Source organism: Ambystoma mexicanum, chromosome 3p (genome assembly GCF_040938575.1).
Source record: "Ambystoma mexicanum isolate Mex_15411 chromosome 3p, UKY_AmexF1_1, whole genome shotgun sequence".
Taxonomy (NCBI): domain Eukaryota; kingdom Metazoa; phylum Chordata; class Amphibia; order Caudata; family Ambystomatidae; genus Ambystoma; species Ambystoma mexicanum.
The window spans coordinates 839735253-839761815 of record NC_090925.1 but is presented as its reverse complement, the minus strand read 5'-3'; the positions used below and the strand labels follow the sequence as shown (position 1 = coordinate 839761815).

The 26563-nt window shown below is 48.3% G+C and overlaps 1 protein-coding gene across 8 annotated transcripts in view; it reads left to right on the top strand.

Annotated features, from left to right (window-relative positions):
* The window catches only part of FBXL19 (F-box and leucine rich repeat protein 19), a 664561-nt gene that overhangs the window by 480137 nt on the left and 157861 nt on the right, over window positions 1-26563 (top strand). For all 8 annotated transcript variants that reach the window (XM_069651935.1, XM_069651934.1, XM_069651940.1 and 5 more), the window contains one exon: window positions 25089-25250. In XM_069651935.1, coding sequence (XP_069508036.1) covers window positions 25089-25250 — 162 coding nt within the window. The remainder of the gene's footprint in view (window positions 1-25088; window positions 25251-26563) is intronic.

The window sequence follows — 26563 nt, the reverse complement described above, 5'->3', positions numbered from 1 at the left end:
GTGCATTGAAATGACCATGAAAATAAAAAAGGGTCACAGGAGATGACATTAAATAAAGAGTAAAGCACCTTGTATTAGACCAATGATCACAGCTGACAGTTAGAAACAAACTGTCAGTTCGTCAGGAAAGTGACAGAGAGAGCAGCTGATCAAAACATGCGCGTGAATAGCGTGTACGTGACTGAAAAAACGGTGAGTAAAACACACTAAATAAGCGAATCACACAGTTTTATATTAGAAATGGGGGGGTTCCCCCCCACCCCGAATCTTTTTTTTAATCTTTTTGGTTCACACAGATTTATATTAGAAATGGGAGGGTCCCCCCGCAAACCCCCAATCTTTTTTTAAAAATCTTTTTATAGAAATGCGAACTATCTCAAAAACAAAATTACGATTCGATCGTTTTTTTACCATTTAGAAATTCCGTATTATAATTTTAGGGAAAAAAAAAAACTTTAACTGCACACTCATTTACCAAAAATAATAACCGAGTGGGTGGATTAATTTTTAAAAATTTGCTATTTCAGATACGGATCGATTTTAAAAAAAAATGGAATTCATGAAATCGCAAAGAGGCGCAGCGCAATTACGTATGAAGGATATATATACAACAAGGAATGCACACGACAAGAAAAGAGCTATTGGAAGTGTAAGGAGTACAAAAAAAATGCCTGCAACGGCGGAGCAATAACGGAAGGAGAAAACAAACGTTTAACTTGCGAGCATAACCATATGCCGGACACTACGACAGTTTTGATAAAGAAAGCGCCTAACGAATTGAAAGAAAATGTGGAAATGAATAAAAATGAAGCATCAATTTCGCTAGTAGCCAAAGCATATGAGAGATTACCACTGCATATAACAGCGCAAATGCTGAATACAAAAACAATAAAACGGAATATAAATAGGCAAAAACAACGGAAAGAAAACTTACCCATGGCACCACAAAATTATTTAAACATGATTATACCGGAAGTATTACAAAAAACAGAAAAGGGAGAGCAATTTCTGTGGAAATCATTAGAAATAAAGAGTGAGAAAATGTTAATTTTTACAACTTTTCAAAATATAACACACTTGGGAAATTCAAAAACTTGGCATGGAGACGCAACATTTAAAACCTGTCCCAACACCATTTCTACAGTTTTATAGCATATATGGAACAATAAATGGAACAGTGATACCTCTAGTTTTCGTTTTAATGCCAGGAAAGTTGGAAGAAATGTACAGCTGTATATACAAATTAATTCACAAATCATTGCCGGAAAAAATACCAGAAACAATAATCATGGACTTTGAACAGGGACAAATAAAAGCATTTTCAAAAATGTATCCAGAAACTCATATTCAGGGATGTTTTTTTCATTTTAGTCAATCAATATGGAAACGAATTCAAAAATTAGGATTACGGACAATGTACATAGAGGACACCGAATTTCAGCACCAGTTAAAGAGATTATACGCTTTAGCATTTGTGAAAGAGAACATGGTTATTAAATATTATGACACTTTGATTGCATCTGATTACTACACAAATCATGAAGAACAATTATGTAATTTAATGGACTATATGGAAAAAACGTGGATTGGGCAACTTACTAGACATGGGACCAGACGAAAGGGAAAATATGAAGTTGAAATATGGAATTGCCAAACATCGGTGAAGAAGAACTGGCCGAGAACAATGTGCAAGAAGGTTGGCACAGCAAAATAAAGAATTCAACTCTAACAACCCAACACTATGGCACTTTATCAAAAGTCTCAAAAGTGAACAAAATAAACAAGAAATAAAACTATCCCAAACACTATCACTGGAAAACCGACCAATAACCAAAAAAAAATACAGAGACTATGAAGAAAGAATTGCAAGCATTGTAGACAATTTTGAAAATACAGAACTATTACAATTCCTAGAAACAGTAGCCTACAATTTGAAATGTTGATAACAAAAAAAAAAACACTCACCAGAAAAAAACACCAGCTCCATGCCAAATGCATCCATGGTAGAGAAAACCCAAATCCAAAAAACATTGTACTCCAAGCCAAAAAAAAGTCCTTGAAAGTAAAATCTATCCAGGAAAAACAGTAATCCTCACTTTAAAAAAAGCCATCCGACCATCCGTAGTAGTGAAAAACCCAAATCCATGAACATATAGTCCAAAGAAAAACGATCCAAAACACGCTCCGGAGCATCCACGCAGGCGAAATGCACGATAAAATGGATCCAGAAATCCATGAAAAAGGAAAAATCCATTAGAAAATCCACGAAAAAAGGGAGCGCGCGCAAGAAGCATCCGGAACGCGAGCACGGAACTTCAAAAATGGCGTCTACGTCAACGTAGAAAACGTAACCCGTCATACGTTACAAACTTTTAACAGTTTAACGTTACTATACAGTTTAAAAATGGTGCAATAGCACCATCTAGTGTTGAAAAAGAAATACATTATAACAAACTTTTTTTCATTGTACAAAAACAACTTGTTATATTTAATTATTTATTAATTGTTATATTTATTTTAAAAGATTTTTATTAATAAATATAAAATTTTTAATTGTTAAACATATATGAAATTAAGAAATATACATTAAGAAATATATGTAAAACAAAAAAAAGACAATACAATACCTAAATAAAGTAAATGTTTAAATCAAAAAAAGTGAATGCTTGTCTCAATTTCTACAAAAAGGAATACATTTCGACCCTTTGACCATTCGACCACATTGGGTTGACAATTTGTCTGTCGACCATTTGACTAGACACCTTTGAGGGCACCATTGTTCCCTAAATTCCTCTCTCAAATAGGCCAGCGTCTCTCCCCACTCTGCTGAGATGTTCTCCAACTTGTTGACTGCATACGTAGCCCATTCCATCAAGACAATGTCCCACATTTTCCTCGGCCAATCTTGTTCTGTCGGGATCGAGGGAGACTTCCACCTCTGTGCGATGAGAGCCATCGCCGCCAAAGTAGAGATCACTCTCGCTTTGGGGTGACCTTGCCTCCCCCCCCTTCCCCCTGACCACCCCTACCCAAAAGTATCTCCCGGGGATCATAGCGGTCGCCCTTCCCCAGATACTGGGAGTGGGCCTGTGCGAGATCGCTCCAGAAAGGCTGGAGCATTGGACAATCCCACCATATGTGTGCTGCAGTACCCTCTCCCCCACACCTTCTCCAGCACTCCCCTGATGTAGCCGGATCGATCCCCTGCAGGCGGGCCGGGGTATAATGCCAACTGTATATATACTTATACCATGCCTCATGTAGTTGCACCGCTTTTGCCAGTTTTGGGATCTGTCTCCACAACCTCTCCCAACCCTCCAGCCCTAAACTGACTCCTGATTGCTGTTCCCAGTTCCTCATATACGCCCAGGAAGGGTGCAAGCCGGTAAGCTCTAGCTGCTTGTAGAGGTCGGATATTAACCCCTTAGGTCCATCGTGAGTAAGAAGGAATCTTTCAAATTTAGTCAAATCCCCTCGCAGCCTTTCTTACCTCTGCAGACATTATCCAGTGCCTGATCTGGAAATATCAGTGTCTCTCCCGCTCTCCTATGCCGAATTCCCGCTTACATTCCTCAAACGTTTTAACTCCTGTCCCGCTGAACATGTCCCTCAGGGTACTACAACCCCCAGTCTCCCATTTCCAAAACGCCCCTTCCTCTAGTCCTGGGGTAAAGTCACCATTTTTAAAGATCGGGGTAAACGGAGAGGGGAGGGTCGTGATTCCTCTCCTAACCACTGCCCTATCCCAGTTATTCACCACTCCCTTCGTGATTGCGCTTAAGTAAAGGTGGGGTGGTCTCAATCTCCGTGGGAGCCACAACACTTCTCCCAAATGGCGCCGAGCAACAGCTCTGTCCATTTTTACCCAGTGTTTGAGATATTCCGCCGAGAACCATTCCCTGATCACTCTGAGCTGCGCGACCTCGTAATAGCTGCAAAAATCAGGGAAAGCCAGGCCCCCCCCCTCCCTCTAGAGGCAGTTAGTAAGCGTTTGGACAGGCGTGGCCTCTTGCCCTCCCAGACAAAGTCCTTGATCTCCCGATCTAATTTTTTAAAGAAGGTTTCTGGGACCGGTAAGGGAAAAGTCTGAAACAAATATAATAGACGGGAAAGAGTAACCATTTTTAGAACCACCCCCCTCCCCAGCCAGGAAATCTTCCAGGCCCCCCATTTCTTCAAATCCTTTTTGATTGCCCCTAATATGGGCTCATAGTTTTCCCCAACCCAGCCCGATAGCGAGGGCGTTATCCTGACCCCCAAATAACGAAGCCCAGCGTTCTCCACTTAAACGGAGAGAGCGCCCTCGTCTCTTCCCCCTCCCCCCTCCCCCAAAGACAGGTTCAATAGTTCGGACTTCTGTAGGTTGACACGCAGCCTAGACACCTCCCCAAATTTGGCAAGTAGTTCTATGCTGGCCTTAATGGACCCCTTTGGATTTGTTAGCGAGAGTAACATATCGTCCGCAAAAGCTGCTACCTTATACTGGGCCCCCCCACCCGAACGGTATCCCCCTAATGTCGTCCGCCTCTCTTATTGCCTGAAGAAGCGGTTCCAGGTATATTGCGTAAAGCAACGGAGAGAGGGGACACCCCCTGTTTTGTCCCCTGCCATAAGCGAAATGGCCTAGACATCTCTCCGTTCACCAAGATACGCGAGGTGGGATTTTTATAGTTGGCAGTGACCAAATTTATGAACCCTGACCCTAGGCCCATTTTTACTCCACCCGATCGAAAGCTTTTTCTGCGTCAAGCGCCAACAGGATCGCCGGAGTGTTCGTTTTACGGGATTTCTCCACCAGGTGGGCCACCCTCCTGATATCGGAAGTTTGCCTTCCCAGCACACATCCTGCCTGGTCCTGGTGGATAAGGGAAGGCAAATGCCTTTCCAGGCGCCTCGCTAATATCTTAGTGAGCATTTTTGCCTTGGTATTAAGAGCGATCGGGCGGTAGGAGTTGCATTCCTCTGGGTCTTTCCCCACTTTATGGATAAGGGAGATTTTGGACTCCTCCATTGTAGGGGTGATCCCGCCTTCACCGCAAAACGTGTTGAATAGTTCTGTTAAATGCGGAACCAGCTGGTGAGAATACGTTTTATAGAAGGAGGCTGGGAAGCCATTGGGCCCGGGGGCCTTATTGAGCGGAAGAGACGCGATAACGGACCGCATTTCCGGCCCAGCTCTTCACCCTCCTCCTCAGATAGGCGTGGGAGGAGCATGTTCTCCATGAACTCTTTCTGCGGCTGAGGGTGCGGGGCCTGCGAAGAGTACAACGCCTCATAAAACTCGAACAGCCTCTCCCGTATCTCCTCAGCCCTTGTAAGCCTCCTGCCTTCGACATCTTTGATTGCGATATAACCTTCTGCTCCTTCTGCCCCCTTAGAGGTTGGGCCAAAAGGGAGCCCGCTTTATTAGCCTTGGCGTAGAATCCTTGCCGCACCCTCAACATAGCGTCTTCCGCTTTTTTAGTCCTTAGTATCCCCAACTGTCCCTCCACCAGCCTATACTCCCTATAGGTCTTTCGTGTGGGGTTCTCTTGTACCCGTGCTCTGGCCGCCTCGACCTCCCTTTCCAATTGAGACTCCAACCCCCTCAAATGCCTGTTTCTCTCTGCCTTCATAGCGATGAGCTCCCCCCTTAAGGTCGCCTTGAAGGCATCCCACCTCGTACTCTGACTGGTATCCGAGCCATTGTTTCTCGCAAAGAAATCCTGGATCCTGCCCCCGATCTCCTCCCTCAACATGTGATCCCTCAAGAGTTCCCCCGGAAACTTCCAACTCCAGAACCCCGGCCGCCGCCCCCCTAGATGCTTGGTCATCAGCACTACCTTGTGGTCAGCTATCCCCAATGGGCCCACCTCCACGGCCTCCACTTTTCCCAACAAGCTGGCAGATACCCAAATGTAATCAATACGTGACTGGGTTTTGTGGACGTCAGACAGGAAGGTAAACCCCTCCTCTTCCCCCCTGACAGCTCGCCAAACATCTCTTAACCCGGCCTCCTCCCATCTCTCCTTTAATTGGGGAGACGCCACCGCGCCACCTCCCACATTCTCCCGCCGTGATCTGTCCCGTCCTCTATCCCAAGCAAGGTTGAAGTCTCCCATCAATATCACTTGCCCTCTCGCAAAGTCCTCCAGGGTACTCGGAGTTTCCCGCAGGAACTGATCCTGACCTGCATTGGGGCCGTACACTGAAGCGATGGTATAGTACACGCCTTGTATCTCCCCCCTAATCATAATATACCTCCCGTCCCTGTCCCTAAGGATATCCTGGGGTCTAAAGTTAATCCCTCTCCCGAAGGCCAGGGCTACCCCCCCTTTTTTTGTTGGGCCTGATGCAAACAATTGCGGGAAGCCTTTCAAATGCAGGCGGCCCTGGTCCTGTCAGCGCAGGTGGGTCTCCTGCAGTGCCAGCACATCTGGCTTATGGGATCTAGTAAATTGCTCCAGTTTTTTCCGTTTAACGTGAGGGGGCTGAACTCCCCCCTTATCTGTTAGCCACCTGAAGGCCCCAAAGAGGTCTCTGGCCTCTTCCTCCGCTCAACCCTCGCCTTACCCGGAAAACGCCCGTCAGCACTCCTCCCCACGTCTCCCGCAGCGGGCACAGGAGACTGCCCTTTCCTTCTCCCCTCCTCATCACTGCCCTGCCATTCCCCCAGGCTCGTCCCTTCTCAATGAGCGCAGTGGTTCCCTCCCCACCTCCCTCCCCACCCTGCAACCCCAATTTAGGGTGAGTCCGTCCCCTCCCCCCTCCATCCCCTCCCCAACCCCCATGGACAATTCTGCCCTTATTCGTCCCAAGATGGTCTGATCCCCACTAATCGCCTCCCCCCCCTTTCCATTGAACCCTTACGAGGCCCACCACCCCTATCACGCCTGGCGTTCAGGACCCCCCCTGCGCGCCCAACTCCACTTCCCCGGTCATCCCTGAGAGACGTAACTGAGCTCCCTTTTGAGGCAGTTTTCTTTTTTCCCCCCACTGTAGACCATTCCCATGGCCTCAACCTAGGCCTAGACTCGTTTGCATGAGGGGAGCCCCGGTCGGGGATACCCTCCAGGTCGACCTGCAGAAGATCGGCTCCTTCCTGTACCGTTGTAATGCGCTTTAACATTCCCTCCCATTCAAACACAAGGCCGAACGGAAAGGTCCAATTGTATCTAATGCCTTTATCACTGCGTACCTTCAGGTCCGTCCCCATCAGTTTCCTTTTTACTAATGTGCTGCTCGCCAAATCCTGATAAAGCGCTATCTGCCAGCCTGGTATGTTATCGGTTCTCTCTGGTGCGCCTTCCGAAGGACTTCCTCTTTCTGAGCGTACCTGGCAAAGACCGCCACCACATCCCTTGGCCTTGGCACAGCAAGTCTTTTAAAGTCCAAAATGCAACCATAGCTAAAAGGCAGTTCCGAGAGGCTTAACGTCTTGAAAAGCTGCAGAAGTCAAAGGTTCCTGTGTATAATTTCTAGTCTCTAGGAAAGAAGATGCAAGAAGGCTTAAACAACATTCGAAACCCTGTTAAAGGACTCAATAAAGGGACACAAGCAGCGGCTTGAGTCGGGAAGTGAGAGGGTTGCTCTGGACACATCTACGTGCACTCAACGCTCTGGAGCAACTCTTTGAAATAAGGTAAGCAATACCTTTTTCACCACAGTACCTTAGGTTTGAAGAAAAGTTTGTGGTGGATGCTCCGTGATGTTGGAGCTCTGGAGCGGACCTCTGAATTCCTTGGTCTGATGATGAAAGGCAGGACAATGGACGGGATTTTCACTGCAGCAGTCTCTAAGGAGGCCCTTTGGCACGGCTTTCATGAACTTCTTTGGTCACTTTGCGGTTTTGGCACCTTTTCTGCAGCACCAAAAAATGACACGATTTGCCAGTCAATCTTCGGTTCCTGCAGTCCGACACTCTGCAGGGTGTAATAAAGGCATGGTATCAACAGTAAGACAGACACAAGTGACTACAGTTCAAGAGTGTTTATTGAACTTCAAGGGTATAATAAACGCCCATCTAATCCTAAATTTACAGATGCAGCAAGCTACAACCATCAAATAATAATAACTCATTCCTAGTGGTGTCTTGTTAAAATAAAAGGGCATATACTAAAAAACCTATTGCCAATCCTTACCCCTAAATACAAATAGTGTGGGGGCAGTATTTATGAAAAACATTGGCCTCCTTTTCCCCCCACGTTTTCAGCACGGGACAAGTGGTTCACTCGAGCGTAGCACAATCTCTGGCTTCTTTAGCACAAGGATACAGTTCAGAAGAGTATACCTAATCGGGCTAAATCTAATACTAAGACCAGACAGGCCTCTTCCTCTCGGGAAGCCAGGGACTTGGATAAAATCACTGGCATTGAAATTGCCGGGCCTCTTACTTCTCTTGCCCCAACAGTTCCATGCAGGGATTATTATGCAATAGGAACCTCAGTTTTGAGCACTATTTGTAAAAAAATAGCTCTGCCAAAATCGGAAGCCAAGAAGGTGTCTCAACCTTGGGTTTCAGCTAATTTGCAACATTTACGCAAGCTTGTTAGTAGGACTAACCAGACTTGTCTTAAGAAGCCAACTTTAGAGAACAAAACTCAAGCTAAGAATGCTTTTCTGCAATTTAAGTTGGCTATTTTTCTGGCCAAGAAAGATTTCTTGGGGAAAAAATTGCAATCGGCCAGCAATCGACCAAGAGAATTGTTCTCCATTATATCTAGGTTCTGTAACCCAAACTGCAAAAATGCAATACCCTACTTTTCTGAGGCACGAGCCAACCTTTTCAATTCTTTCTTTGTAGATAAGATTGAACGAATAAGGGCAGACATTGAGCAGGCAGCTTCTATAAATCCATCAGTATATGCAAGTAATCCTTTAGTAACCGAGTTAGACAACGTACAAAATTGTATTTGTATTTATTAGGCTTGTATAGCGCTTTACACCAAAGTGCTGCACATATAACAGGATACAATTAACATAATAATAACAGTAACAATAGAAGCATTACAAACTTGAATCAGTCAACAAAACAGTATGTAGAGCAATTAGATAGAGGGAAGGGGAGAGAAGTGAAGTGGAATAGATCTAGGTGGAAGAGGGAGGTGGGAGGAGGAGGGAAATAAAGAGGATGGGATGGGGGAAATGGAGGGAGTGGCTTAAGGAGGGAAGAGGGAAAGGGTGGGAGGAGGGGAGCAAGAAAAAAGGGGAGGGGTATCATGGTGGGGAATGGAGAAGGAGAGACTTAAGAGACGTGCAGAAAGAGGAAAAGGTAGGAATAGAGCGGATTTAGAGAGGTAAGGAGTTCCAGTGGAGAGGGGCCAGGAGTTGGAAGGAGCGAAAACGGGAGGAGGCACAAGGGGAGGGAGGAACAGTGAGAAGGAAGTGGTCAGCGGAACAAAGGGAACGAGAGGCAGCGTAGAAAGAGAGAAGGGAAGAGAGATTGGCTCTCACATCTGTTTTTGATTTTCACCCAGTTACTGAAGAAGACATGTTTCAACTTTTTAGGACTCTCAAACCTAGGATTGAATCCCTCTCTCTCCCTGGCCAGCCTATGCAGCCAAGAAATTGGCATATGAGCTTACTCCATTCATTACCACTTTTGTCAACAAGTCACTATTGAGTGGGACTGGTCTGGAAAGTTTGAAACTTTCTATTGTCACCTCTACTGAAAAAGCCATCACTAGATGTGGAGGTTTTACAAAATTGTCCTATTGCAGGATTGCCATGGCCAGCCAACATTCTCAAAAAGGTTGTTACTAACCAGCTCCAGGACTTAGTTGAACATGAACTACTATTGGATAAACTCCAATCTGGATTTCGACCAAAATATGGGACCGAGACTGCCCTCCAAGTAGTACAGGATGAATTGTTAAAGGCTGCAGACCATGGGGAGCTTACACTCCTGGTAATGTTGGATTTGTCTGCAGCCTTTGACACAGTAAACCACAAAATCCTTTTGGAACGACTACAGGAGGTAGGAAGAGTGTATGATTCAGCACTAGACTGGTTTAGGTCTTTTCTGACCAATCGTGAGACTAGGGGAGTTCCTGTCAGACCTCATCTGTCTGAATTGTAGGGTCCCGCAGGGATCTTCCCTGTCCCCACTGTTGTTTAATTGGTATATTCGGCCTCTTCTGGAAATCTTGAGACGCTATGGGCTGGATTTCCACTCATATGCTGACGACACCCAGGTTTTTGTACACATTGTTAATTTCCAGGAAGCATTTAGTAAACTAGGGCAATGCCTGGAGGAAGTAACGAGCTGTATTTCAAAGAACTACTTTCAGCTTAATGCGACTAAAACCAAACTCCTATTATTCGGACCCAAACATCTGCTGACAGCAGCCAAAAAGTTGCCTATTGCGACACTTCTGGGCAAGAGTCTTAAATTGTTATCTAAAATCAAAAACCTGGGCTGTATGTGGCAAGAAAACCTTGGTAGTGAAGCCCAGGTGGGAGCTAAGATTAAAGCAGTACACTTTGTTTTAAGAATGCTACGTCAAGCACTCTCTTATATACCCAAAGAAGATCATGTTTCCGTGGTGGTGGCACTAACCGGCGCTCACCTAGACTATTGTAATAGTCAGCTGCTTGGTATCCCCTCTAAAGCGCTTCAGCGGCTTCAGAAAGCACAAAATGCAGCTGTTAAATTAAGCAAATCTGCCCATGTGTCTTCATTTCGTCAGGTGTTGCACTGGCTCTCAATTGATGACCGCATTTAAGACAGCCTGTCTTGTCTTCAAATGCATTAATGACATTTCCCCTCTGTATTTAAGCGAGCTAATTCAGCCATATCATCCGCCGAGACAACTACATTCTAGTGACAGCCATCTTCTGATTATTCCTCACTCGGTCTACACATCCCAAGGTGACAGAAGATGCTCTGTCTTTGGTCCTAGGTTTTGGAATTCCTTGCCACTACAACTAGGGACAATAAGCTCACTTTTTCAATTTTGCCGAGCACTGAAGACCTTCCTGTTCAGGTAGATGGCCCCTTGTATTCTGGGGGCACTGTTTCGATTCACCTAGTCTACTACTGCTGGTGTGATCTGCGCCAATATATGGTTAATTTCGTTTGGTGCGCATTACAAATACAAAAAAATCAAATCAATCATTAGCATCAGGGCCTTCTGTGCCCATGTCTCTTTGTCTATCAAAGTCTCTTCATGCAGAGGGCCAGATACGCCAAAACAAACAATGTCATTTTCCTCTTACAAGTACTCCTTTCACGTGATCACAATTCATCCCGGACCCCCCTCAGCCGGCTCAGATCCCTTTAATGCAACGATCATCACTTTGGGTCCCCCTCTTCCGGACTCTGGCCCTTTTTTCACAATGTTTATAGGATATTCTTTCTCGGGTGACTATTCACAGTTCACCACGGATCCCCCTCTGCCGGGCTCAGATCCCCTTCTTAATCCAAATAGTCGCTCTCAGCTGGGTTCGGACCAATTTCAGTTAGCATCAACTATCGAAGACTTTCGAATGTGCACAGGGTTTGGCTTGACCCGTTGCAGAACCACTTTGATTTCACAATTCCTTTTTACATTTGCCACCATTCAGTTGGATACCCAACAGAGACCTTTGAATGAGCACCCAAGTGGCGCCAGACCTCTCTGTTTACAGTATCTGTCTTGACTTCCAATGTTCAGTCACTCATCTGCTGTTTAATTATATTTGCGGCGCTTGTGTCATACGCTTCACACACTCCTCTCTTCAGTTTTCTTTATACAATGTTGCTGCTTCCAACCTCAGCTTTAACACAGACCGGTCTGGTATCAGTCTCCCCAACTCACCGGCTGTGCTGACTTTACTGGCGCTCTTTTGTTGTAGGAGCCAAGGACAGCACCATGGTGGCAAATGATCCTCCCCACCTTAGCTACAGACGCTGGAGAGCCCTGGGTACCTCCGACACACAATGCAGGTTTCTTCAGCTTTGATTCCAGGTCTTATGTTTCTTTTTCTCGAAGGCTTGTGAAAGTAACGGTCTTTCGAGGGGATTGGGTCCTCCGACGTATTCCATCTCTATGACATGTAATCACCACAGCTGTGCTGCTTCGGAAACTTTTCTGCGTCCTGCGTCGATGCGCCGTCGTCGAGGGCCTCCTCTGACGTCATCCGATGTGATAAGTAGGACGCACGACGCCCGTAGCCTCAGTTCTGTTTTTTCCGCGAACGTGTTGCTTCGTGATTCTCGGTTCACGCCTCGACTCTTTAGAGTTCTGTTCTTCTCGGTTCTTCGAACCTGTTCGTTTTGTGAAAATCCTTCGTGTGAAGATGTCTTCTACTTCGTCTTCGACCCCGCGTCCGGCTTTCAAGAAGTGCGGGGAGTGTGGGTCCAAGATGTCGGTGACGGACTCGCACAACGCCTGCCTCTGGTGCCTCGGGGAGGCCCACGACACGGATGACTGTATCGACTGCCAGTGGCTCACGTCCAAAACCTTACGCGAACGTAAGAAGAAGTTGTCGGTAGGTCGGGTGTCCAAGCCCAGGAAGTCGAAGTCTGCGGGGCTTTCGACGGATGATTCGAGGGGTGACTCTCCGTCATCGTCGGAAGTCTCGTGGGTCTCCTTCTAGGAGTCGGTCTCGCCACTCCTCAGCCTCTTCGAGGCATTCCCGGAAGCGCCGACACCGGTCGTCTTCCAGGTCCTCTTCGGAGGACTCTGCCCGGCACGTCGCTTACCCCACCAGCCGTGCGACGCCGGAGGAATGGGCTTCCTTCGGGAAGAAAATGCTGGCGATTCTTGAGTCGCAGGGTACTAAGCCGTCCGCGCCCCCGAGTGGGGTCGGTCGTGAGAGGTCGAGAGACACCGCTCGCAAGAGTGGTCGGCAAGAGTCACGGGAGAGGTCCCGTTCGGACAAGGAGACTCGTTCTCGACGTACCCGTTCCAGGTCCCGGTCCTCGACGCGTTCGAGACTGTGTGCACCTGTGAGGTCTTCGAGGAAGACATCGACGTCTCGGGGCTACGGCCTCGAGGGCTGTGTCGACGCCGCCGATGCTGGAGGCGCTGCATCTGACGTCGACGCCGATTTCCTCGACGTTGACGCCGATCCCGGTTCTCTCGACGCCGGTGCCGGTTCTCTCGACGCCGGTGCCGATTCGCTCGACGCCATCGACGCCTTTCGTGTCGGAGGTACCCCGTGGCACGGGAGAACCCCCTAGGAAGGCTCTGGTTAAGAGCAAGCACTCTCGGGTGCCTTCTTTTCGCCACCTGGACTATATTTCAGAGGCGGATGAGGATTCTGATGGCCTGGTTCCTAGTCAGGTTCCAGATGAAATTGTCTCGGGCCATAATCAGTTTGACGATTTGAGACAGTCACTGCATGATGCCAGTGGACTGGACACCTCTCCGGAGGTGGAGTTTTGTAGGTCTGAGCCTGGCTCTCATGCCGATTCCTCGTACCGGCGCCTTATGGCTAGGGTTTCTGAGTACTTGGGATGGTCTGCTCCCCCAGGGGAGTTTGTGCAGGATGATCTGACGGACATCCTTGATGTTGGTCCCCCAAATGATCCAGTACTGCCGTTCCATATGGCTTTACAGAGAAGGGTGGTGGCGGCTTGCACTGCTCCGGAGAGTCTCCCGGCGGTGGGCAGATCCTTGTCGCGAAAATACCGTCCAGCCAGTAGCGACCCCTGCTACTTGACCAGGCACCCCACTCCGGAGAGTTTGGTGGTGCAGGCGGCCACGGCCCCGGCAAGGCAGGCGTCGTATCTTACCATCCCTCCTGATAGGGACGACAAACGTTTTGATGGCTGGGTGAAGAAAGTGTTTTCTTCTGGTGGTATGGCGCTTCAGGCGGCCAACTCCATTTGTGCCTTGTCTCGTTTCACACACACTCTGTGGAACTGTGTTGCGTTAGCGGCTGAACATATTCCCGAAGGGGACGAACGGGATGGTTTCCTTGCTATGGTCCAGGATGGTAAGGATGCCATTTGTGAGTCCGTTCAGTCTGGTTTGGACTTAGCTGAATGCGTCAGTAGGTCCATGGCGGCGAGCACCGTGATACGCAGGTTTGCGTGGTTGCGGAAGTCGGGGTTTGCTCCTGATGTGCAGTCTCAGCTCCTCAACATGCCCTTTGACGGTGAACACCTTTTTGGCAGCAAGGCTGACGAGAGCCTTGAGAGGTTGCAGACCTCGAAAGCTGCAGCGAAGTCGTTGGGCGCTGCAGTTCGCCAACCTCCGCCTTTTCGTCCTAGGGGACAGCAGTGGAGGGGTGGTTCCTTTCGCTATTACTCGTCCTTCAGTAAAGCGAAAGGAGCTGGCAGTCAAAGAGGCCAACGCAGGGGTACCAGAGGTGGACGACAGGGTACCCGTGGTGCCAAGGCCGCTCGGGCAGTTGCCTCTTTGCCCTCAGGTAACGCTGCGGCCGCTCCCACACAGTCATGAGGCCATGTCCCATGGTTCGCCGGTTGGGGGAAGGCTGGCGCAGCAACTTGTAGAGTGGCAAGCCATTACTTCAGATGTGTGGGTTCTGGAGATCATAACCCACGGCTACTGTCTTCCCTTTCGGCACAAGCCTCGCGACAATCCACCGGGGAACCTCTCTTTGCAGAGTCCGGATCCGCTCCTTGCGCAGGAAATTCAAGCCCTGCTGGAGAAAGGCGCCATAGAACTGGTGCCTGTAGCGGAGAGGAACAAGGGATGGTATTCCCCTTATTTTTTGATTTCGAAGAAAGACGGGGGTTTGAGACCCATCATGGACTTGCGCGGTTTGAACAAACTCCTCAGGAAGGACAAGTTCAAGATGGTTACTCTCTCTCAAGTCCTCCAGGCCCTTCAGCTTCAGGACTGGTTGGTGTCACTCGACCTCAAGGATGCTTACTTCCATGTGCCGATCCATCCCAAGCACAAGAAGTATCTGAGGTTCGCGATTGGCGACTCGCACTTTCAGTTTCGGGTCCTGCCGTTCGGATTGGCCTCCGCCCCGAGGGTTTTCACCAAGCTCATGGTGGTGGTGGCAGCGCATCTCAGGCAAGGGGGATTCACGTCAACCCCTACCTGGACGATTGGTTGATCAGGGGGAGCTCTCCCGAGCAAGTCCTGGATCATCTGTCCGTCGCCTGCCACTCCCTTCACAGGCTGGGCTTCTCCCTCAATTTAAAGAAGTCCCATTTGACGCCAACACAGCGGCTCCAGTACATCGGAGCAGTGCTCGACACTTCCCTGGGGCAGTGTTTTCCTCCCCAGGTGAGGGCTCTTCACATTCAGCAGATGGTGCACAAGGTTCATGCCCAGACGCTCCCAGCGTTCAAGTTCTTGAGGTTGCTCGGCCTCATGGCATCCTGCATTCTTCTGGTGCCAGAGGCTCGCCTGCGGATGAGATCTTTGCAGTGGGCGCTCAAGACGCAATGGTCGCAGTCCTCCGGCAGGATGTCGGACCTGGTTCAGGTGCCGCCCTCGGTCGCCCGGGACCTTCTGTGGTGGGCCGTCGAAGGCAACCTGATGAAGGGGGCTCCATTTTGGCTTCCCTGGCCGGAGGTGACGATCGTGACGGATGCATCCCTCACGGGTTGGGGAGCTCATGCCAACGGGCTGACAGTCAGCGGTCGTTGGTCTCCGTCGGAGTCCAGACTCCATATCAATCTGTTGGAGCTGAGGGCCGTCAGGCTTGCCCTGAAGGCTTTTCTGCCGACTGTGCGAGGAAAGAGTGTCCTGATCCTGACGGACAACACAGTGGCCATGCACTACCTCAACAAAAAGGGGGGGGCAGGGTCACTTCCTCTGTGCAGGGAGGCGATGCAGCTCGAGTTCTGGGCCATCCAGCAGGAAGTTTCGATCTCGGCAGTTCATCTGGCAGGAGACGAAAACGTGACGGCGGACGCTCTGAGCAGGCAGAGCACGATCTCTCACAAGTGGGAGTTGGCTCAGGAGATTCTCCTGGAGATCTTCGCCCTTTGGGGGACCCCTCAAGTGGATCTCTTCGCCTCCAATGTCAACCGGAAGTGCGAAAGGTTTTGCTCGCGGGAATTTCCTCCAAAAGGAGCCTTAGGAGACGCGTTGGTGGTGGAGTGGTAATTCCCGCTGCTGTACGCGTTTTCTCCAGTCCCCGTCATCCCGCAAGTGCTGCGGAGGTTACGGAAGTTAGGTTCCCGGATGATCCTCATTGATCCGGCGTGGGCTCGGAGGACGTGGTACCCGGACCTTCTCGACTTGTCCATCTGCCCTCCGCGGCGTCTTCCCTACCGAGACGATCTGCTCTCACGGGAGGGGGGGTCAGGTTCTCCATCCAGAGGTCAGATCCCTCAACCTTCACGCTTGGCTTCTGAAAGGTTGAGGTATAGGGATTGGGACCTCCCTGAAGACGTGATGGAGGTGTTGCTTTCGGCCCGAAGGCCAGCAACAAAGTCTCTGTACCGTTGGCGTAAGTTCTGCGACTGGTGCAGAGTTCAGAATGTGGATCCTTTTGCATGTGACATCCCCATGGTTCTGTCCTTTTTACTTTCTTTGGCCCACAGGGGCTTGCAAGTGGGTACCATTAAAGGTTACCTGGCAGCGCTGTCCATCTTTAAGCGCTCGTCTGAAGAGTGTTCTGACTTTAAAATCCCTTTAATTTCACAGTTTCTGAAAGGGCTCACTAATGTGTTCCCTCCGTCACCTTTCCTGGTGCCCGGTTGGGATTTAAACCTTGTTCTTAAGTTTCTTATGGGTGCTCCGTTTGAGCCTTTACATTCTTGCCCTTTGAGGCTGTTAACTCTGAAAACTGTGTTTTTAGTTGTGGTTACTTCCGCTCGCAGAGTGAGTGAGTGAGTGAGTTATAGGCACTTTCAGTTAAGCCACCCTTCACTGTATTTCACAAGGACAGGGTTCTCCTTAGAGTTCGTCCTTCTTTTCTTCCGAAGGTGGTGACGGAATTTCATTTGGCCCAGAAGGTTGTTCTTCCGGCATTCTATCCTCCTCCGCATCCTGGTAAGGAAGAGGAGAGGCTCCATAGGCTTGATCCTAGGAGAGCTTTAAGCTTTTATGTTTCACGCATGTCCCGGGTCAGAGTGGACGATCAACTCTTTATTGGTTACACTGGAAAGCGTTTGGGGCAAGCTGTGACGAAACAGACTTTGTCTCGCTGGATTATTTTGGCCATCTCTGAGTGCTACCGCTTGGCGGGTAAGGACCCACCGGCTGGCTTGCGGGCCCATTCTACCAGGGGTATGGCTGCGTCTACTGCCCTGCAGAGGGGTGTTCCTATTCGCAACATCTGTGATGCAGCCACCTGGGCTTCAGTACATACATTTGTACGTCACTATTCCCTCAATTCCATCCGAGCACAGGATCTGGCCTTTGGCAAGGCGGTCCTTTGCTCTGCTATTTGATTGGCTATTCTAAATTTTGATTCTAAATTCTTTCCCTCCTCCTTGCTCTGGTACTGCTTTGGGAGTCTGTCATAGATTTGGAATACGTCGGAGGACCCAATCCCCTCGAAGAACAAGTTACTTTCTTACCTGGTAACGTTCTTTCGATGGGATGGTCCGACGACGTATTCCATATCGCTCCCGCCCTGCCTTCCCCGCTGCAGAATTTCTTTTGTGATTGCAGCTTACGTTCCGCAAGGCTTTGTGTCTGACTGGCAGTTGACTAGTGTCACACGTTCTGGGGGAAAAAACTACAACTGAGGCTACGGGCGTCCTCCTTATCACATCGGATGACGTTGGACGTCGGAGGAGGCCCTCGACAACGGCGCATCGACGTCATCGACGCAGACGCCGAAAAAAGTTTCCGAAGCAGAACAGCTGTGGTGATTACATGTCATAGATATGGAATACGTCGTCGGACCATCCCATCGAAAGAACGTTACCAGGTAAGAAAGAACTTGTTCTTCTCTGAAAAGGTCAAGGGCACTTCCCTCCTTGCAACCCTTTTCGGTCTTGCTGTCTTTCTCCGTGTATTAAACTGCCATCTTGGAACTGCTGCTTCCTTGTGTTCTTTGCCTTGCTCAGAGTGTGCTTTCGTGCTCCGCCTTTTATCCGTGTGGGGAAGTGTCAAGGAAGTCAGGTGTGTAATGATCAATAATTGCATGACCCTGCCTGACCATTATATTGGGACATGTCAGGTATACGGCTCGGGTGTTAGTCAGTTTTCTCTCATAGCGAGCTGTCCATGAGAAAGTGTTCATGTCGGGAAAAAAAGGGGGGTGGGAGGTGGTTGAGTTCGTAAATATCCTACCTGGTAGGATGGGGAAAAGGAGGGAAGGGGATATCGTATCTCGCCGTTCAGTGTCCCACTTGCACTCCCCGAAGACTCCTCATCCAGGTGATCCTCCCGCACTGGTCCACCCCAGGAACTGGATCCAAAACGATGGCTGTGTCCTGGCCACCCGGATGACGGATCCCTGGGGACTAGCGGATGAGACACCTTCAGGTTTCTCACAGGGTTTCTGGACGAGTAGGATTGGGTCTCTGGAGTGTCCTTGAGGGCTCAGCAAAGACTTGGACGGATTCAGCCTTTCTACGACTATGTACTCGAAATGGGCAGCAGGTCTGGAAACTCACAGGACCTCGGAAGATGGCTCAAATCAGTTTGTTTTGGGACTGGCTGTTCCCATCGCTCAAATGGAAGGAGTCGCCCTCTTCAGAGTTACTCTGTCGCACAGAAAACTGGGTCAGGACAGCAGTGGTTGCTTCATGGTTGTAACGCTCACCTGGTTCCCACGGGGGCGCTGGTCTAGTCTGGATTGGTGTGGCCTCTTCTAGCGTGATGCGCAGGACCCGGAACACCGATTGGACAGGACCTCCAAATCGTGCTTGCCTGGCCCTTAGGAATATCCTTCTGCAGATGAGAAAGGGGATTAACAGTCTGCAGAATAGTGTGCTAGCTCCCCCCTTTCCCCCTTTGTTCCTCTCTAACCTCCTCCAAACCCCGGTTTAAGCTCACCTTATGGTTTGGAAGGATGAACTCTCCATCCTGCTTCTGGTGCAGGGGCGCGCGTTCGTCCAGTTACTTCACTGGTTTTCAGAATGGCGCTGGCAAAATCCACTTGACTTTCCTGAGTGATGCGCCGTAAGTATGAAAGTTCAAAGTTCAAGTGAGGCCCCCTTTATGTTGTCTTTCTAACCTGTGATCTGTCCTTTATTTCAGGTGCAGAATGAAGGCGATGCGTCGAGGGGTTAAACTGCCGAGGTGAGTAGTGATGAGGGCGATCCCTCTAAATGTCCTTATCATTCTCCAGAAATGTCTCTTGTCCTTTCCCCATAGGGGCCGGGGTACGGTACCTGCCAACGGGGCGGCGCCGACCCGAAATGTAGAAGAAAAGCCGGTAAGTTTTATGGCTGTTAATCAGGCTTTCCTTCTGTGTTCCTTCTGCTCACCTTTTGTTTCTTCCTCTCGCCCCTAGGTGCAGAGATGTGGCGTCCGATGCTGACAGCCGCGATGGAGCCGGGAGATGTCTCGAGGACAGGTGAGTGAAGCGTGGCGCTGCAGCGAGCAACGCAATGCTTTTAAATGGAAGTCTTTCTTCAGGGATGCTGGCGAGAAGATTCCGGATGCAGGTAAGAAGTTTGAAATAGTCCTTGGTTTTCACCTTTCTCTTCTCTTCCTTCCTTGCATGTCTTCCAGGTTCGACGCGGGCATGGCTGGAGTCCAGGAGCAGGAGCAGACACGGTGAGCGTTAAGCTGCAGGAAGCAGAACAACGCGAAGCATGAGCTGCTGTCTGGGCGTGGCTTAAATAGCCTCCAAAGAAGTCACAAGTATGTATCCTTCCCCAACTAGGTATGTATCCTTCCCTGGCCACGCCTGAGTGAAAAAATAGTCCCTATGAAAAATAGTCCCTTTCAGGTCTCAGGGAGGCCTGCAGCATGGTGTGCATCAGGTAAGTGCACAAAACACCTCCCTTTATGAACAGGGGCACCTAAGGGTTCCTGCCAAAGGCAAAACAAATGCACAGTTATCCAACAAAGGTCATGTCAAGCGGAACAAAATTAGAATCTAATGCATGAGTGTTAAACAGACAAAGATGAAATATAAAAAAGCCCAGAGCGAGAACAAAAATGACAAAACATCAATTTTGTGTCATTTTATGAAAAATACATAGTCATTTTATTATTGTATCATAAATTAGATAAAATTCATATTCAGACTATATAAGCCTATACCAAGTATTGGATCAATATAATACAGAAAAAGTGCATCGTAATAAGAATACATTTATAATTCATAGAAGCGGGCCCACTAAAGGGTCAACGCCGCATGCAAACGTGCAAGGCACCGAAAACCCAAGGTGAGTGAAGGGGATCACTCAAAAAGGGAAAGCGGTGTCCACACAGATGTCTGCGGAGTACCTAACAAAACATCTATAAAATATAGAGTCACACATTTTGGTAATATTCATTTTAGTAAAAAGGAATATGCAAACAATTGAATAGAGGTGCCATTTAAATACACAGGACTTCCCCGCCCAGAATGGTAGAAGGGCTGACCAAGAACTACCCTAGTAATATTGAAAAAAGGAGGCCCCAAGTTAGTACTTGGGTGCCCCTATTGTGCACTACCGAGGCTATTGACATAGTGAGCAGTTTAAAAATTGCACAATAGTTGATGTAACACGTCCACTGACACCAGCCGTAACTAGGAGATTGTCTCTGTGACTAGAAAGTCACAGGAGCAGAGAGAAGGGGGATACTAGGTATCCCTTTGGCACCCCACATAAGATGGTGTGCGCCAATCTCTCACACTATAACGTTGTAGGAGAGATACTAAGTATCTCTATCTTTAAGAACTGTAGTTACTCCAGGATAAAGAAAATAATCTCAAAGGGGAATTTAAGGGTCCCCAGCAACACTGCCCGTAAGGAGCTGTGTGTTGCAATAGTAAAATACAGATGCCTTTTTAAGAGTTATGGAGGAAAATAGACTCCACGGGGTAGGTACAATACAAAGAATAGAGTTCCAAAAGACAGAGCCCATAACAATTGAGTGGAAAAAGGCTGCACTCAATCAGGATATCAGGATTCCAGCAAAAGCTCCACAAGTCCAGCGAAAATTGCTGGGTGTCTCACTAGGAGAGGGGATGAAACATAAGAATGATAAATCTCCCTAACACTTGAAGATGGCCTAAGCAGAACTACATCCTCTCTTCATCCAAAAGAGCGCTCCTATTACCTGCCGGCCCCAGAGATAATCGCACTCTTTTAGCTAGCTCTTGAGAAACAAGGGCCAGAATAGAAATATCCAAGATCCGATCTGTCCCCAGAAACCGCTGATTTGAATCATTAGACAATTGAGCGCATTGAGGAACAGTGTTGGATTCTGGCAGCGAGAGAGAGTTCCAGATACAGGCACGGCAGGCTCAGTGTTCTTATTGAAATAATCAGTTATTTTACATCTTTGATTTCATGCATTTCATAGAGAGATTTTCTGCAAACCAGCTTGGAGTTAGACGGTAGACTTTTACTTGTGGAAGGAACCTAATCAACAAACCCTCCATACAGTTTTAAGATTTTTTTATGGCCAACTTTACTTTGCAGATCATAGGAGGGCATAGTCACAAAATGAGGACCTTACCACGAACCAGAGTGCCTGTCGTCCAACTCCATGCCACAACTTCAGACCTCTACCGCCTCCTGGAAGAAGTTGAGACATGGTTCACGGCCAGCTCTGTCATGAGCTTTCACACTCTCCTTCCTGATGGCTAAAAGATCCTCTCCGCACCCAGACCCAACTGTTCTGGAGGTGGTGTAGCCTTGATCTTCCCCGAGTGGATTCCTGCCTCTGTCATTCCTATGCACGCCTACTCCTCTTTTGAATACCTTGTCTGTAGGCTTTCTCTCTCTCTCTCTCTCTCTCTCTCCTGACCACTCTTACCGTGGCTACTATATATCGGCCACCTGGTCAGATCTCCTCCTTCCTCTTTGAGTGGGTAGACCTCTCCTCCTCCCTCCTGGCCTCGACCACTCAACTCCTCCTTCTTGGAGACTTCAACATCCATCTGGACTCTTTCGCAACCTCTGCGACTTTCTATTCTCCCCTCTGGCCCGACTCACTCTGCAGGACACATTTTGGATGCTCTGATCTCTTCAGACCTCCCCCTCTCTATCCCTCTGACCACTACTCTCTCCTGGAGTGATCACTCTCTCCTTTCCTCCCATCTCTCCCTCGCTACCCCTCAGGCCAGGCCAACTCCAGTGCTTCCACCAACCTTCTTGGTCATCCGGCCCATGAAGCGTGTGTCATTTGAGGCTATCGCTTCCACTTTCTCGCCCTCTCCTCGGGCTGACTCACATCCTGACACAGCCCTTTCCACGCTCTACTCCTCTAGCTCTGATTCTCATGATGTTCTTGCCCCTGTCATGAGGATCCGCTTGAAGTCCAAAGCCAAGTGCAACGCTTTGTACGACTCGGACCTAGTTACCCTTAAACGCAAGTATAGGGTGGCTGAGAGGAAATGGCAGGCTTCTTCTGCATCCTCTGACAAACGAGCCTATCACCTGCTCCAAAGGCAATAACGGCTCCTTGTCCGCACTAAGAAGAGAGCCCATATCCAAGCCCGTGTCTCTGCGGCATCTAACAACTCAGCCGAACTCTTGAAAATCTGCAAGGAGCTGGCCAACCCTGCTGCAGTCTCTACCTCTCCTGTCGCCTCCCAGGCCCTTTGCATGGCCCTGGTCTCTCATGTCATCTAAAAAACCCAGGACATCCTGTCCATCCCCTCCTCCTCCCCCTTCTCTCTCTGATACCTCTGTCCCCCCTGCATCTGCCTCTCCTGCCTCCTGGCCTCTGGCCGACTTCTATAACCATTCCTTCTCCTCTGGAGCCTTCCCCTCCCCTATGAAGCACAATCTTGTGCATCATTTTCTCAAAAAACCCACAGCCGACCCCCTCTTGCCTGGCTAACTATCGCCCAATTTCTATCACTCCTTTCCTGGGCAAACTCTTGGAAAAGATGGCCATCTCCCAGCTAAATCTTCACACTGACTGTCTTGGTTGTCTCCATGACCATCAGTCTGGCTTCAGAGCTGCCAGGAGCATGGAAACTGCTCTCCTGAACATCCGTGAAGACATGCTCTCCAACCTCGACTCTAACATCCCTTCTGTCCTCATCCTTCTCAATCTCTTTTTGCCTGGTCAACCATGCCATCTTGATCAATCGTCTTCGTGATAACCTGGGTATCACCGACCAGGCCCTGGTTTGGCTGACTTCGTTCCTCTCTGACCGACCCTCCCGGGTCCAACTTTGGTCCTTCCTTTCCTCCATATCACTCTCTACTTGTGTTCCTCAGGGGTCTAACCTCTCTCCCTAGCTGCAAGCTTTAACTTCAAGACCCTCTGCATTGTCCACAAGGCATTTTGGGGACTGGGTCTAAAATACCTTAAACTCTCCCTCTGTAAATACCTACCCACTCAAGCTCTTCGCTCCTCTACTTACAAATCCCTCAGGGTCAGTCGCTTCTCCAAGGAACGAGTTGGGGGTAGATCTCTTTCCTTGGCTGGGGACTCCCTCTGGAACAGCCTCCCTGCCACTCTTAAACTTGAGGAGAACCATCTCCGGTTCCGGAAGCACCTCAAGACCTTCCTCTTTGCTTCTGCCTTTGATCTTCCTCTCCCCTGCTGATCTGTCTGCTTTGGCTCTGTGCACCTGGCTACGCTCTGATTTCGGGCCCAGGTCTCTGCCCACCCAGCCACACACCCACACTGCCTCCTGGCAAGCCTTGCACTTGGGTCTGTATCTGTAACTCTACAGTCCCCTTACCTTCACTTATCAGACACCCCTGTCTGCTATTTAAACCTCGCACTTGCCACCTTGATGGCTGCTCTACCAGTTGCTGTTTTTATCCCTTGTTCAGCACTTTCCACCTCTCCCCTGCACTTCTGCAATCTCAGTCACTGGGCCTAGTAAGATCGTTCTTTTGTACTCCCTTGTTCCCCTCCCTTGCTTTGGTGCGCTCTGAAACACTTCTGTATGAGCGCAATACAAATAAAATATATCATAACTGCCCTTCCCACACTTTGCAGCGGAAACAGGATTATAAGGGCACTCCTCTGCCTCTTCATCGCTGTGACTCTGCAATAGTTAAAAGTAAAGGACTCCCTAAAGTCCTTTCAGCTGCAATTTCCTTTAGTAAACCAAAATAATTCTTCACACCAGTGTTACACCAATGTTGTGCGGAGAACTCCACAAGCGGTTGTTCCTGCCACAACTGCCCTTCCCGCACTTCGTATCAGTTTTTACTGTTTACTCACTGTAGTGATTCTGGTACTGGTAGTCCATACCCCTCTTCCAACAGATGTCCGACCCACCCAGCCCTAAAAATAAAGGGTGGATTGGCCACGTTTGCTCCCTTAAAGTGGGCAAATACTCCCAACAAATAAAAATGGGGAGTAAAAATACTCCCAACAAAAATAGGAAACAGACGCATAGGAGCATGCCACCCTCCTTTCAATCACAGCTCCATGGATCGGTTTGGACCGGTAGTGTACATCTGAAAAGATAAACATGTGTATATTTTAATGTACATGAATAACTTGGTGCAAACAATATTTATTACATTATTTCTTTTAAAGTCAAAGCATATTTTTACATGCTTTTTAAATACTCCGATTTGGAATGGGGCTTTCTTTATTGCTCCCTAAAAAACTCAGTTTACTCCCAGCTTCAAAACAATGGGAAGTAAACTACTCCTATTTCAAATTCTCATCTGGAACGCTACACCCACCATCACCCATTCTGTGACATTGGCCAAGAGAGTGGGACTGAGGAATAGAAGCTAGGGGGTGTATAAGAGGGGAGCAGGTAGAGCATCACCTGCAAAGTTTTCCATCGTTTTTCTCAGTTTTAATGGCATACATTCCAGGAATCTTGAAGTGGAAAGTGGACTATCTATACATGATTCTCTACAGTAGGTAACTTGTACTTTCTAGCATCCTGATATGTGTTTTGTATAATGTGTCTATCCGAGGAACTGACTTATCATTTTCATGGCCCTCCACCTAGCAGAAAGATTCTCTTTTCCATAAAAATAAGTACTTCAGGGAAGCACAGCATGTTACACCTGAAGACAATCCCATCTTAAAATAGTTCTTTTTTTTCCGCTTCATAGCAAGCTGACAGTGGGTCCTTGGGTGCAGACGCACGGATGAACTGCCTACTTGTCACTCACCATCCATCCTATGTCTCCACAGGTCTGAAAGAACTTGTCCTCTCGGGCTGCTCCTGGGTCTCTGCTTCCGCCCTCTGCACTGCCAGTTTTCCCTGCATGCGACTTCTGGACCTCCGGTGGTTGGAAGACGTGAAAGATTCCCACCTCAGGGAGCTGCTCTCGCCCCCCACCGACACCAAACCAGGTAATGTGCCAGCAAGGCATTCGCGGGCCAAACTATACTCCAGGTGTTCTAACTAAATCTTGTCTTCTAATTTTGCTGTGCGACTGCTGCACATTGAGCCACCAGTTACACATTTGCTAAACTATAGGGCAGTGTGGTCTTCCACTGGAGGCTCTCCAGATGTTCTGGAGTGCTACCCCTATGGACCCTCCCCATGGACTAGGCTGTCTAGGGCCAATGGGAATTAAATTCCAAAACATCATTTGAGGACCAGGTTGCATATTTGTTATAGGGCATTCCCAATAATTCAGTGTTTTTTGTGCTTTATGGTGCTAGTTCCAAAAATAAATGTATTACTCCCTTCTGTACCTCCTAACCTCTATCCCTTGATTCTACTGCAGCTGGGGTAAAGCTTGGGTTGTACATGCTGAATTGCTCAAGCCGTTTGTCTTTGCATCGTCTGGATCGCCTGAAATCTTAAAATCTTTCTAATCGCTTGTTACAATTAAAAAAACAGTTCCTAGAGCTCTGTCTTTGATGTGGCTAGGGAAGGAAAAGACTGGTTCGAAGATGAATCGGTCAATGGTTCAAGTGGCTTTTGGAAAGGGAGCAAGGAAGGGAGGCATCTAACTACATTGGCATGCTTTGTATACTGGGATTTAGGAAATTGTTTAGCATCCACTTGTGCATGCAGCTGTTCAAAGTATGGTATTTTCTGTGCCGATATAGGAAAACTGTTGCAAAGGGTATGTTTGCTGGTATGTGGGGGGAACTAACTGGCACTGCAGCTCATGATGAGCGCTGAGATACTCAAAGCTTAAGTCTTCACACACAGACTGTCATATACTTGCACAAAGCTATGCATGCTGTAAAGAAATTATTTTAACAGGACCTTTAATTTACAGTCATTGTGTAACTTCGGCTTCTGTTTAGAATAAGCACTCTAAAGGAGAACATGAAAAGGTTATAACCTCTGTCTGAAATTTAAAAAAAGGTTTAGCTAGTGTCATGGGAGACAGTTGTATAATAAAAATGGTACCTGTAAGTCCTCTCCACCTGTTGGACTTGATTATATTGTTATGATTTAATTATAACGCACACTATCACCCGTGGGTATCCTGATGCTGAGTTGAGAAGGGAGTTAGCAAAAGTTACATTCAAACAAAATACTTAGGGTACAAAAAATCTTCAAAGCTTTCCGAAATGTATCATCATCATTCATTAGCCTCAGGGTTGGTGTAAGGGTATTCCAGAGGGAAGGGGCCGCAACTGAAAGGCTCTACCACCCACAGAAACATTCTTGGCGCAGGGAACCACAAGAAGGCCATGGTTGG